At 41.0% G+C, this 15,591-nt stretch overlaps 1 protein-coding gene across 1 annotated transcript in view; it reads right to left on the bottom strand.

The window, feature by feature from the left end:
• The window catches only part of LOC126470406 (WD repeat-containing protein 6), a 320,158-nt gene that overhangs the window by 155,410 nt on the left and 149,157 nt on the right, over positions 1-15,591 (bottom strand). Inside the window, exon 5 of the mRNA XM_050098254.1 lies at positions 1,931-2,140. Within this exon, the coding sequence (XP_049954211.1) occupies positions 1,931-2,140 (210 nt within the window). The remainder of the gene's footprint in view (positions 1-1,930; positions 2,141-15,591) is intronic.

Below are 15,591 nucleotides of genomic sequence, written 5' to 3'. Positions count from 1 at the left end.
CAATGCAAATATCTTTGGGAATTCCTATGAAATGTGCACTATATCCAGTCTGTCTACAACACAGTTTCCTTCATTGAAATTAAGTAAGGTGACATGGTGATCGATGCTTGTGCTCTGCCTATAATGACCTCATTGTCAGTGAGCTAGTTATCTTTCATTCCATCTATAACACTGTTTGTTTTTGCGTTTCTACTTGCCTTACAAGACAATCCATCTGGCAAGTTGCTATTTGCTTCTAGGTTTCTGATTAGTTTGTCAGTCTGTGGTCTATCAATAAACTGATGGTGACACCTCAGTACCTATTTCTATGCTTCAGTGTATGCAGCGAGTGAATTAACTGACTGACATCACTACTACCAAAGAAATATTGATGTGATAGGTCCTTGAATCTTCCATCTACATGTCAGTTCCTGCTCAACTTCTTTATTGTTGGAGCACTGTTCTTTTCTCTTATTATATTTACGTTACCTTGGTTTCCATAAATTGCTAATAATTGTTGTCCTCAGTTACTAATTGATAAAATCATACACCTTTTAAATTATGCAGTGAAAATGAAAGGCTAATGTGGAAAATTCATCCAGGGGAAGAAGTGATCAGTATTAATACAGTGTGGACACAGCAAATATGTATCAACAAGCAAACATATACAGTAACAAAACAGCCTTGGTGTATAATTAGGCTCTGAAATTTGACACAAAAAAGGCCACTGAAATTATTGACGAACAACCACCACAGCTCATTAACATAATGAACACACTCAACTTCAAATTAACTATTCTAAATTAATTCTGTAACAGATGTGCTACATATTTATGAGCATTAGAAAATCTACTTGTATTCACTATGCAGAATAACTTTGGCTGCAGCCTGTTAGCTTGCAGTAAGGGCAAAAAAATGGGATGTTGCTTTTTCAGTATACTTGTTGATGCTGCTTACATTTTCTGACATCTTAGTGTTGATTTTTTTCCCCTTCATGGCAACATAACATTTTGCAGGAACATTTGTGGTTTGCAAGGTAACAGCCTGATAAAGAGTGACAGCCTCCTGTCCACGTAGACCACCAATGGGCACAGGTACTAGTATGGGTCCTTGTGTTACAGCACAAAGTCATCACCTTAAAACACATTGTAAATGCATAGTACATTTTAAATTCAAATTCTTACCAAATCCATCAGTACCTAGGAGATTTTCTTTTCTGTCATAAAATTATCCCTCAATAAACAATCCTGTGTTGATGAGTGGTCTTGCACACAAATATGAGCAAGTCACTTTCCTGAACTGTTCTTCAAAGGTACACAGCAAGTAAATACTCATAACATCTTCATAGCCTACTTCTGCAGCATTGTTACATTAAGCAACATGAGGCATGCAGTCTCAATGAGAACAATATCTTATTTAAAAGTAAATTCTACAGTACACGGGTTTCACACCAAAAGATACTTTTCGTTCAAACAAGCATTCTTCAAACAGAACAGCACCTGTCAGTCTATAGTCCACCAAAGCACAAAATGGCTTTTGATTGTTGTGTCATCCCATACATTTAATGTTCACAGAATTTACAAAAGCTTGTAATGCAGTACCAGACAGATGCCTAATACAGAATATGTATTATTGTGGGATATCTATCCAGGTTTGCAACTGGACAGAAAATAATTATCTTGAATGGAGACCCATTTACTGAAAAAGAACTAATTTTGAGTGTGCCCATGGAAATGATACATCTTTCTGTGTAGGTAGTATTACTCGCAGTTTCAGGTTTTTAACAAGTAACTGACATGCTAAGAAGCACATTGTGCACTACAATTATAAAACTTTAAATCTGAAGAAGTTAATTACTTAAAATACATACAATACCACATATACTTAATGTTTGATATTAATTAGCAAAGATGATAAATTTTCACATCACACAGATGTTATTCTCACTAACCTCACCAACACTAACTACAGTTCTGTTCACTGTGACAGCCTTCCATACTCTTGCTGTGTGTCCATACAATGAACAGACTAACTGAATTGATGCAGTTTCCCAATATTCCTCATGATTCAGGTTCACTTTCCATATTTTTACTGAGCGGTCATCTGAAGTGGTACAGATGACACTAGTCTCTGCATCATATGATACAGATGATACAACACCCTGGAATAGATGAAAAGTTACAATCATTACCAACAATAAAACTTTCTGTGTAAAGAATCTGATGTACCAAAACCATTTAAAAAGAGTTCATAAGCAACTGTCAGCAGATCATAAACAAATAACATATTAAAGTAATTTTAACAAAAATCTGTGCATAATAAAACTTCAGACTGAGGTAGAAATAAAAGATTGTATCTGCATGGTTACCATTTACTTATAATTAACAGACACAATAATATTCAGCGACATGCATGAATAGAATTATTGTGCCTTGTTGTGTAAAATTTACAGGACTATTATTTTTACACAATGTCCTGTTTCGAACTGAATAAAAAGTGCAAACATGCCAATGTAAATTTTGAGACAAGTGTTATCTTATGCATAGTTTTCCAAATGAAATGTACAATTTAAAAACCACATAAAAGAACAGAATTTGAAAAAGATGTAGACATCGAATTTTTAACACAAAATATGTAATAGCTCATTCAGAAACTGAATCTGATGAATCCCTCCATAGAAGCTGCCCCAGATCAGTTTGGACCAGTAGTAATCTTATCATTAAAGAGTGTGCGGATCGACCTATAGGTTTGGTTTATGGTGTTTATCTTTCCAATTGATTTTTATTGGTGAAACTCTAATGCTATGCAAATTGGACTTTGACTGGAATGCGTACTTATAAAAGCTTGTACTGCACTGAGAAATACTCAATAGTGTCCATTAGTCTTGTGTGCAACTCCTCTTTCGCAAAAGGGGAGACAACTCGGGACGTGTGACGTGTGAAAGTTGGATGTTGAACATTTTTATGATTCAGTCAAAATGTGGTTTTTCAGCCATGGAGGAACTGCTACAATGACTAACGCAGGCTGCATGGGTTTATCAGGAACTAACAGCAGCACTGTGACAGGCATTGCAAGCCTTAGAAAATTTAACAGGAACATATTATACGCTGTGCATATTTTCAGCTTTTTCACCAGTTACTGGATGAAATGAAGAGTGGGACACTTACTACCTATGACAGCATTTACATTTTATAGCTTATTGGATATCTGACAATGAAAGACAAAACTGTATCATACAATACAGAAGCAAGAGCCACTAATGTGTCCAATGGGACCCAGATTGCCTAGAATCTTTTCTTTATTATGAGAATGTTTTTCAGTGAAGAAACATATTATTGAAGCCAGGTTAGAATTTTGGCAGTGGAAAAAGGGCCACAATCATTCACATTATGCAGACTGGGCTGCCAGCCTACAGGGATTTAGTAAGAATTGCAATTTTTAATGTTTGTGCAGGCAAAACTATGCTCTCTAGTAAGTGGCATTATAGTGTCTCTTACAGTCAACTTGAAAAAGAGAAACCAAACACTGAGGATATCAAATACACATCTGATGGAATGACTGTGAATAACTCAACTGTATGAAACAACTTGCGCAGCCCAGAGTTTGCTTCTGAGGTAAGAAAATGTCGCGGCAGTCACCTCTCTGGCACTGGTCAAGTGGGCTGTCATGACACCTCCAGCAGGGCCCTCACCTGCTGAACAGCCCAGACAACCCATAAACAACCACACCAGTAGCATCAGTGCCCAACCATAAACATTGCTTCTTTCACCATGCATGCAGTGCGTGTCCCTCTCAGAATGCAATACACTAAAGTGCAGCAAAAAGAGAGATTTTTAAGAGTATATTTTAGCAGTTCTGTTGCATACACCCTCCAACTTGCAAAAGTGAATGAAGTGACTGTTAATCCTTTGACTACCATTGAGACATGTGTGTCCCATGATAGGTTATCAGAGAACCAATTGGGATTTGTTGCATGTTATTGTTACGTGTCAAAGTCCCACAGGTAAAGGGAAGCCTAATAATGGTTAGCAAAACTGTTATAATTACAGATTGTACTTGATGACTGTGTTGTCCTCAAGTTTCATTTTTAACTCTTGTCTCTGTATTGTCACATCACATTAGTTCACAACTGCAGGTGGGCAACCAGTTAGCAGATTCACAAAGAGGGCTGCCTTCACACCTTACCACACACATCATGTCAACGACCTGCACCAACAAACTGACCTTTGCCAAATCACAAACAAAGTCCATATTGAGCTCCTGTAGAGAGAGTTACATACTTGGAGAGATGCTCTGTCCACTGGAGTGTGTGTGTGTGTGTGTGTGTGTGTGTGTGTGTGTGTGTTATACCCTACCCTCCAACCCTCTTGGAAGATGAAACTGGGAAAATATTCTTTTCATATATTTACTTCTGACTAATACATTAATTAAAATAACCATACATTAATGTTGTTGAAATAAAATTGGTAGGCAAATGGTTAAATCTAGGAAGTGCAGATTTCTCAGAACACTGCCCAGCAAATGTACTTAGATGTGTTCCATAGGAAAATACCCTGTGAAGTTACTCCTGAACATCAGTGCTTCTGTGACCTTGCTAAACCAACCAACTTAATTAAGTTTAGGGTCACAACCTTTTCAGGCAACCAAGACAAATCTTTGGGCATATGGATGTCATAATGTGCTCTTTCCAGGAAAGTTTCCATCTGGACTCACTCACAACCATGTCACTTATCCAGGAATTATCTTGTGCAAGCTGACACCAAAGTGGACATAGTTTTTAGGGTAGACTCTTTCCATACTTTTGGGCTTGTGGTTCATGAGGAAGTTCAAGCTATACAGTCTGATGTACTTTGTGCCATTAAAAAGACAGCCTGTGACAGATATACTCAAACAGTCTCCCTTGGGCTAGGGAAGGTAACTGATTTTGAAGCTCACATCACTCTTAAGATGACAGCTATTCCTCACCTCTTCAAAGCTTGCCCGCTACCCCAGGATCTAAAGGGCACACTTAAAACAAAACTGGACAGACTTATTCATGAGGATGTGTCAACACCTATTTCCTATAGTCAATTAGCCACTCCACTGTTAACAGTACCACACCAAATAGGACCCTGTGACTTTGTTGCGACTTTAAATTAACAGTAAACTCACCAGCTGAAGTGGAAACTTAGCCTCTATCGACCACAAATGAACTCTATCCAAAATTAGACCATGGCACCTTATTCAGTAAAATTCTCCTCATGGAGCCATATTTTCAGATTCTCCTGGATGCAGTATCACAAGATTACAGCCTCTATTGTTACAATCATTTTCTTTTTGAAATATCTTCAAGCCCCTGCCATATTCCAGCATTTTATAGAGCAATCACTATAAGGTATTCCAAATTGTGCAGCTGTCACTCCAGAGGACCATCTTCACAACCTTGAGCTTCAGAGGCTGATAGCAAAAGAACACAAATGCAACCTATGCAAGTCAAATTCTATGCAACCATCCTTGACATATTTGGGTTTTAAATTCTTGGCCAATGGACTAGAACCAAAGGAAGATTATGTCATGGCAATCGATATCATGCAGCCACAAATGTAAAAAACCTAACAGTGGTTCTCGATAAGATCAACTACTATGGCCGTTTCATTGCGAACCTAACTGAGCACACTTGTGCAATGAGCCAGCTACGATGCCAATGCATGCATTCTGTCCCAAATTCTTCGTTGTATCATTACGTTTGAGTGAGCAAGAGACTCAGATATTTAGTGATGAGCTGAATACAAAACAAAATGCTCAACACAAAAGAGTGCATGTTCATTGTTGAGTGTTACACAAGGCACAATTGATGGAAAACATGTGCAGAACTGTTTATGCAAGAGTTGAAAAGTAGAAGTCTTTTGGCAGAATTACCAGTGAAGTCTGCAATGAAGAAATGGTGTGAAATGGGTGCTGTAGTGAATAGAAACTATAACTACCTGAAAAGAGTTTGAACACCAGAAAACATTACTTGAGAGAAGGAAAGCCTGGAACAAACTCCAATGAAACATCAACAATGTTTATCTGTGTACATGGGCATTAAGAGATTATGTGTCTAAACACAATCAAAAAGGATCTGAATCTGTTTCTTTACAGATTTACTGCTGTGCATGAGTTAAAGTGCCCAGACGATATTCATATGTTGAATTCTGCGGGTGGTTTCTCAGTGAAGTGAAGTCAGAACTTTTGCAGCCTCAGTTTTTCATTTCTTCAGATGAAGCCTGGTCCAACCTGTCAGATTATGTGAACTCATAGAACATGCATCACTACGCATCAGAAAATCCCCACCAGTACTTTGAAGAACTGTTGTATAATATCAAGACTGGAGTTTGGTGCACAATATCTGATACCATACCACAACACTAGTCTTTCATCAAACCGCCACAGGTAACTGGTATGTCCAGGAGCTGTTTAATCCACATTGAGATCAAGCATATAAAAATATTTAACAATATAAAGAAAATGGTGCACATTGCCTAGATAACCATGTCACAAGTGGTTACAGCATTTGGTGAGGAGAGGACAATCAGCAGAGGCTGTGTGATCTCCTTGCCATCTTGACTTCCTGCTATCTCTTTCTCTATGTGATTTGCACCAGTGGGGCAAATTGAAGGGTCAGGTGTACTCAAATAATCCTAAGACACTGGAAGAGCTACAGCAGAAAACTGAAAATATACACTCCTGGAAATTGAAATAAGAACACCGTGAATTCATTGTCCCAGGAAGGGGAAACTTTATTGACACATTCCTGGGGTCAGATACATCACATGATCACACTGACAGAACCACAGGCACATAGACACAGGCAACAGAGCATGCACAATGTCGGCACTAGTACAGTGTATATCCACCTTTCGCAGCAATGCAGGCTGCTATTCTCCCATGGAGACGATCGTAGAGATGCTGGATGTAGTCCTGTGGAACGGCTTGCCATGCCATTTCCACCTGGCGCCTCAGTTGGACCAGCGTTCGTACTGGACGTGCAGACCGCGTGAGACGACGCTTCATCCAGTCCCAAACATGCTCAATGGGGGACAGATCCGGAGATCTTGCTGGCCAGGGTAGTTGACTTACACCTTCTAGAGCACGTTGGGTGGCACGGGATACATGCGGACGTGCATTGTCCTGTTGGAACAGCAAGTTCCCTTGCCAGTCTAGGAATGGTAGAACAATGGGTTCGATGACGGTTTGGATGTACCGTGAACTATTCAGTGTCCCCTCGACGATCACCAGTGGTGTACGGCCAGTGTAGGAGATCGCTCCCCACACCATGATGCCGGGTGTTGGCCCTGTGTGCCTCGGTCGTATGCAGTCCTGATTGTGGCGCTCACCTGCACAGCGCCAAACACGCATACGACCATCATTGGCACCAAGGCAGAAGCGACTCTCATCGCTGAAGACGACACGTCTCCATTCGTCCCTCAATTCACGCCTGTCGCGACACCACTGGAGGCGGGCTGCACGATGTTGGGGCATGAGCGGAAGACGGCCTAACGGTGTGCGGGACCGTAGCCCAGCTTCATGGAGACGGTTGCGAATGGTCCTCGCCGATACCCCAGGAGCAACAGTGTCCCTAATTTGCTGGGAAGTGGCGGTGCGGTCCCCTACGGCACTGCGTAGGATCCTACGGTCTTGGCGTGCATCCGTGCGTCGCTGTGGTCCGGTCCCAGGTCGACGGGCACGTGCACCTTCCGCCGACCACTGGCGACAACATCGATGTACTGTGGAGACCTCACGCCCCACGTGTTGAGCAATTCGGCGGTACGTCCACCCGGCCTCCCGCATGCCCACTATACGCCCTCGCTCAAAGTCCGTCAACTGCACATACGGTTCACGTCCATGCTGTCGCGGCATGCTACCAGTGTTAAAGACTGCGATGGAGCTCCGTATGCCACGGCAAACTGGCTGACACTGACGGCGGCGGTGCACAAATGTTGCGCAGCTAGCACCATTCGACGACCAACACCGCGGTTCCTGGTGTGTCCGCTGTGCCGTGCGTGTGATCATTGCTTGTACAGCCCTCTCGCAGTGTCCGGAGCAAGTATGGTGGGTCTGACACACCGGTGTCAATGTGTTCTTTTTTCCATTTCCAGGAGTGTAACTGCTGCTATCTCTCAGGCAAAGATGCTATGTGTGTCTCACAGTTTTATAAAACAAGCACAGCACTGCATCAACATCAGTGTGATCATTTCCAGCATCTTCTGTGATGTTTCTTTATGAGGATCAATCCCACATCAGTCTTACTGTAAATATTTTCTGGGACAGGTTTATTTTACACAGGAGGCCCTATGCAGTTCAGAAATTTAAATTATTCCTTTTTTGTTGTTGTTGTGGTCTTCAGTCCTGAGACTGGTTTGATGCAGTTCTCCATGCTGCTCTATCCTGTGCAAGCTTCCTCATCTCCCTGTACCTACTGCAACCTACATCCTTCTGAATCTGTTTAGTGTGTTCCTCTCTTGGTCTCCCTCTACAATTTTTACCCTACATGCTGCCCTCCAATACTAAATTGGTGATCCCTTGTTGCCTCAGAATATGACCTACCAACTGATCCCTTCTCCCAGTCAAGTTGTGCCACAAATTTCTCCTCTCCCCAATTCTATTCAATACCTCACCATTAGTTATGTGATCTACCCATCTAATCTCCAGCATTCTTCTGTAGCACCACATTTTGAAAGTTTCTATTCTCTTCTTGTCCAAACTATTTATCATCCACATTTCACTTCCACACATGGCTACACTCCATACAAATACTTTCAGAAACGACTTCCTGACACTTAAATTTATACTCGATGTTAACCAATTTCTCTTCTTCAGAAACGCTTTCCTTGCCATTGCCAGTCTACATTTTATATCTTCTCTACTTTGACCATCCTCAGTTATTTTGCTCCCCAAATAGCAAAACTCCTTTACTACTTTAAGTGTCTCATTTCCTGATCTAATTCCCTCAGCATCACCCGACTTAATTCGACTATATTCCATTATCCTCGTTTTGCTTTTGTTGATGTTCATCTTATATCCTCCTTTCAAGACACTGTCCATTCCATTCAACTGCTCTTCCAAGTCCTTTGCTGTCTCTGACAGAATTACAATGTCATAGTAGTACCTCAAAGTTTTTATTTCTTCTCCATGGATTTTAATACCTACTCCGAATTTTTCTTTTGTTTCCTTCACTGCCTGCTCAATATACAGATTGAATAACATTGGGGAGAGGCTACAACCCTGTCTCACTCCCTTCCCAACCATTGCTTCCCTTTCATGCCCATCGACTCTTATAACTGCCATCTGGTTTCTGTACAAATTGTAAATAGCCTTTCACTCCCTGTGTTTTACCCCTGCCACCTTTAGAATTTGAAAGAGAGTATTCCAACCTTCTAGTATCTCCAGGCTTCTACCATGTATACAACCTTTTTTCATGATTCCTGAACCAAGTGTTAGCTATGATTAAATTATGATCTGTGCAACATTCTACCAGGCAGCTTCCTCTTTAATTCCTTACACCCATTCCATATTCACCTACTATGTTTCCTTCTCTCCCTTTTCCCACTCTCAAATTCCAGTCACCTATGACTTAAATCTAGGCTCGATGTTAACAGATTCCTCTTCTTCAGGAATGCTTTCCTTGGCATTGCCAGTCTACATTTTATATCCTCTCTACTTCGACCATCATCAGTTATTTTGCTCCCCAAATAGAAAAACTCTTTTACTACTTTAAGCATCTCATTTCCTAATCTAATTCCCTCAGCATCACCCGATTTAATTCGACTACATTCCATTATACTCCTCCTTTTTTTTTATTTTTTTTTTTTTTATTGTTGTTCATCTTATAACCTCCTTTCAAGATACTGTCCATTCCGTTCAGCTGCTCTTTCAGGTTCTTTGCTGTCTCTGACAGAATTACAATGTCATCAGCGAACCTCAAAGTTTTTATTTCTTCTCCATGGATTTTAATACCTACTCTGAATTTTTCTTTTGTTTCCTTTACTGCTTGCTCAATATACAGATTGAATAACATCGGGGATAGGCTACAACCCTGTCTCACTACCTTCCCAACCACTGCTTCCCTTTTGTGCCCCTCGACTCATAACTGCCACCTGGTTTCTGTACAAATTGTAAATAGCCTTTCGCTCCCTGTATTTTACCCCTGTCACCTTCAGAATTTGAAACAGAGTATTCCAGTCAACATTGTCAAAATCTTTCTCTAAGTATAGAAATGCTAGAAACATAGGTTTGCCTTTCCTTAATCTATTTTCTAAGGTAAGTATTGCCTCACATGTTCCAACATTTCTACGGAATCCACACTGATCTTCTCCAAGGTCGGCTTCTACCAGTTATTCTGTTCGTCTGTAAAGAATTCGTGTTAGTATTTTGCAGCCGTGGCTTATTAAACTGATAGTTCGGTAATTTTCACATCTGGCAACACCTGCTTTCTTTGGGATTGGAATTATTATATTCTTCTTGAAGTCTGAGGGTATTTTGCCTGTCTCATACATCTTGCTCACCAGATGGTAGAGTTTTGTCAGGGCTGGCTCTCCCAAGGCTATCAGTAGAACTAATGGAATGTTATCTACTCACGGGGCCTTGTTTCAACTTAGGTCTTTCAATGCTCTGTCAAACTCTTCATGCAGTATCATATCTCCCATTTCATCTGCATCTACATCCTCTTCCATTTCCATAAGATTGTCCTCAAGAACCTTGCCTTTGTATAGACCCTCTATATACTCCTTCCACTTTTCTTCTTTCTCTTCTTTGCTTAGAACTGGGTTTCCATCTGAGCTCTTGATATTCATACAAATGGTTCTCTTTTCTACAAAGGTCTTTTTAATTTTCCTGTAGGCAGTATGTATCTTACTCCTAGTGATATATGCCTCTACATCCTTACATTTGTCCTCTAGCCATCCCTGCTTAGCCATTTTGCACTCCCTCTCCATCTCATTTTTGAGACGAAATTTTTGTCTCACTTCACTATCTGAATAATTTCTTTCATCTCATCATACATATCATCAATCTCCTCGTTATCTGCGGAGCTAGTTGGCATATATACTTGTACTACTGTGGTAGGTGTGGGCTTCATATCTATCTTGGCCACAATAATGTGTTCACTATGCTGTTTGTAGTAGCTTACCCGCACTCCTATTTTTTATTCATTATTATACCTACTCCTGCATTACCCCTATTTGATTTTGTATTTACAACCCTGTATTCACCTGACCAGAAATATTGTTCCTCCTGCTACTGAACTTCACTAATTCCCACTATATCTAACTTTAACCTATCCATTTCCCTTTTTAAATTTTCTAACCTACCTGCCCGATTAAGGGATCTGACATTCTATGCTCCGACCCATAGAATGCCAGTTTTCTTTCGCCTGATAACGACGTCCTCCTGAGTAGTCCCTGCCCAGAGATCCAAATGGGGGACTATTTTACCTCTGGAATACTTTACCCAAGAGGACGCCATCATCATTTAACCATACAGTAAAGCTGCATCCCTCAGGAAAAATTATGGCTGTAGTTTCCCCTTGCATTCAACCATTCACAGTACCGGCACAGCAAGGCTGTTTCGGTTAGTGTTACAAGGCCAGATCAGTCAATCATCCAGACTGTTGCCCGTGCAACTACTGAAAAGGCTGCCTCCCCTCTTCAGGAACCACACGTTTGTCTGGCCTCTCAACAGATATCCCTCCATTGTGGTTGCACCTATGGTATGGCTATCTGTATCTCTGAGGCATGCAAGCCTCCCCACCAACGGCAAGGTCCATGGTTCATGAACAAAAATTTCATCTTGTCACAGACTGTCACCCATTGCTCACCACTTACTAGATTGGACTGCCCATCACCCCTAGTGCTCGGTGCTGTACTTGTCTAATTTTCACTATTTTTTTCACTATCAAATAGCTATATTTCATGCAAACAAGGACATGCTGTCCTGATTCCTCATGGGTCCCAATCCAGCTATTGACCAATACGAATTGGTGTGTTTTCAGCTTGATTCAGATCTGTATTTGGCCACTTCAGTTTTTCCTTAACTTCATGACATCAGAGTCAGCATCCATAAGTACCCTATGTTACGCTGCCTCACTCAATTTGTGCAAAACAGGTTGCCAGACACACCTTCTGGCCCAAATTTTCGCACCCAATGACCACTGGGAAATCAGTTGCCACTAAACCAAGGAGTTCTGTTGTGGGTCTCAGATAAGGATCACTACCACATAGTGATCATAGTGATTTCTCCCTCTCTTTGGCTGTGAGTGCTGCATTTCCTACACACCGCATATTGGGACACACTAACGCGTGTTCTGGCTAATATTGACTCTGGTATTGTGGATACTGTCTTCCAATATTCTGCCTGTCAGACCCATCAACTGCCCCTCCCCTGTGGTTCTCTCCCTGGCCAGATGCTGCAGAGCCATGAAAGCATATCTACCTAGATTTTGTTGGCCTGTTTTTGGGTCCCATGTGGTTGATTGTGACTGATTCCTTTTCTCATTTTTCTTTTGTGTTCTGCATGTCTCAGGTCACTCACATTGCTACTATCAAAGTCTTGGAAAAATCTTTGCTCTTGAAGCCATCCCATGCACTTTTATTTCAGATAATGGGATGGCATTTATCTCTCACAACTTCGAATAGTTTTGTGCCTGTAACGGGATTCAGCAGCTTCAGTCCAAGACCTTCACACGGCCCATAAAAGTAATGTAGAATGATTTATCCACACCTTGATCACCCACCCCAGACAGGAAATGATGTCTAACACTGCACCTAATGCCCTCCATAGTTTTCTAGCAAGTTGCAGGGCCATGCTGACTGAAAGTGTAGCCCAGAGTAATGGCTTCATGGTCATTGTTACCACACATTCTTGGACATCCAAGTTCTGACATCTCCTGACATGGACTCAAAGGAGTGTTTCCACCTGACACAGGTCCATGATGAATACCATGGCCTCTGCCTGATTACTTCTGTGGTACCACCAAGAACAACATTGTCTACGTCATTCTGGTGTGCAGCCACATGCTTCTCTGCCAGCTGCTGGCGGTGGGTGGGAGGTGGGGAGGGGATGTAGTGGTGTTACCTTACATTGTTATGAAAACAAAGTAGATGGTGAAAGATTGCTGTTGACTGCCACAGCTCCACTACCTGGAGGGCATTTGTCACTGGAGCACCCTCTGACATATCCCCCATATAAGTCTGTCCAGGGCCAGTCTGAGCCAGTTGTAATTCTATCAGCGAATTCTGCACCAATTGGTCTATATGTTTTGTTTGCAGTGTTTACCTTTTGGACTCTGTTTGTTGTTAGTGGAATTCTGATACTGTGTGAACTGAACTAAGATTGGAATGATGGCTTAAAAAATTTGCATTGTCCCAAAAAGCACCCTGTAGTCTCTGTTGGTTTTGTGTGTAGCTTGTCTTTCTTCTACTTCTTCCAGTACCACTACATCCCAGGATGGGACTTGGCCTCCTGATAATTTTTTCCACTCCTCTCTGGACTTCACTGTAGACCTTCAGTTATGGCAAACAACTCGGGCAGCATCTTCTCCAACATCGTCACTCCATCTCAACCTCAGTTGTCGTCTTGCTCTTCTTCCTCCAGGTTCACTGCAGCAGGCTATCCTTCCAGGATCTGTCTCATCGAGTCATATTACATGTCCAGCCCATGTCAACCTACACAACTTTATGAATCTGACCACATCATCCTCCTTGTAGCATTTATAAAGCTCATCATTGCTTTGCATTCTCAAACTCCCATTTTCATACACAGTTCCAAAGACTCTCCTCAATATACTTCTTTTGTGTGATCTCAGTCTGCTTTCAGGCTGTGTTGCAATCATCCATGTTTCTGAGCCATACATAAGTACTGGGCATATCAGTATTTTATAGAGTCAGCACTCAGTCTCTCGTGATAGAAGCTTGGATTTAAAATGTCACAGCATCCCAAAATAACATTGATTAGAAGCACTTATGTGCGTCATAATTTCAGTCAAATTGAAACTGTGAGGGCTGGGCGTGAGTCGTGCTTCGGTAGCTCAGATGGTAGAGCACTTGCCCGCGAAAGGCAAAGGTCCCGAGTTCGAGTCTCGGTCGGGCACACAGTTTTAATCTGCCAGGAAGTTTCATATCAGTGCACACTCCGTTGCAGAGTGAAAATCTCATTCTTCAGTCAAATTACTGTCATTTGCTTCTACCTTTGCACCCAGATAAGTGAAACATTCCACTCACTCAAAAGCAATTTAATCAAGAGTTACCATGGGTTGGAAAGGTTGATTTGTACCATTATTCATATACTTAGAGTTTCCTTCACTAATTTTCAAGCCCACCTTCCCTCCACTCAGTTTTAGAGCTGAGAATGCACTTTGTAGATCTCTAAATGTTCTACTCATTAGGTCCAAATCACCTGCATATCCCAACGGTTGTACAGATTTATAGTAGATAGTATCTCTTTTCTGGATACCTGATTCACACACCACTTTTTTGAGTGCCAAATTGAAGAGCAGATAGGAAAGCACATCCCCTTGTTTTAGCCCAGTTTGTGTGGGAAACTGGAGTGATAGCCCAGACTGCACTCGACACTGGGGGTGTCTTCGAGTGACCTTTATCAAATGCACCAACTTCCCGGGCACAAAAAATTCCAACATTGTCTCATAAAGTTCAGCCTGATTTATTGTATCATATACAGATCTGAAATGAATAAAAAGATCATGTGTACCAACATTAAATTTGTTTGTCTTTCCTACTATTTGCCAGAGGGTAAATATCTGGTTCACAGTTGATTTCCTGGTTTGAATCCACATTAATAACTTTCAATAATGTTTTTTGCTGTTGGTGAGAGTCTACTAAACAACATATTTGACAGTACTTTACATACAATATTTAGGAGTGTTATGCCTCTGTAGTTGACAAATTTAAATATATCTCCTTTCTTGTGTATCAAACATACTATTGCTACATTCCATTCTTCTGGCAACTTTTCCTTTTGCAGATGAGGCACAAAATCTTGTATACCCTGCAATTTAACTCAACTCCTCTGGCTTACAGTAGTTCTGATGTTATATTATCGTTCCATGGTGCTTTATACTCTTCAGTTGGGCAACTGCTTTGTCTACTTCTCCTTGAGAGACTATGACCTCATCATCTTCTTCTGGGGGGATTAGGATCTCTTCAATAGGGGGCTTTGGAGCATCCAACAGTTCACTAAAATACTCTAACCAATGTGCCAGTATATCTTAGTCATCAGTTAGTAATTCCCCATTTTTACTTTTACATATGTTAATATGTGACTTAAATCTTCTTCTTACACTGTGAATTCTCTGATAGAATTTCTGACATCATTTGTTTTTCCAATTGTCTCCAATTCTTCAATCTGCTTTCTTTCCCCTTTCCTTTTTCTTCTTCCAATGCAGTTTCTTCTCTTATTTCCTTTTATTTTGATAAGTTCTTACTGTTAAATGGGTATGTGATGTCTCAAGTATTTTCCTACAAGCCAGATTTTTCTCATTACTTATTCTATTACAATCTTCACAAAATCAGGAATTCCTTTGATGTTTTTCTTCTATCCCTAGAGCTCCTCCTACTGCCTTAATGACAGTGTGCCTACATG

Source organism: Schistocerca serialis, chromosome 3 (assembly GCF_023864345.2).
Source record: "Schistocerca serialis cubense isolate TAMUIC-IGC-003099 chromosome 3, iqSchSeri2.2, whole genome shotgun sequence".
In the NCBI taxonomy this organism is placed as follows: domain Eukaryota; kingdom Metazoa; phylum Arthropoda; class Insecta; order Orthoptera; family Acrididae; genus Schistocerca; species Schistocerca serialis.
The sequence above is the reverse complement of the archived record's forward strand: the minus strand, read 5'-3'. Positions and strand labels throughout refer to the sequence as shown.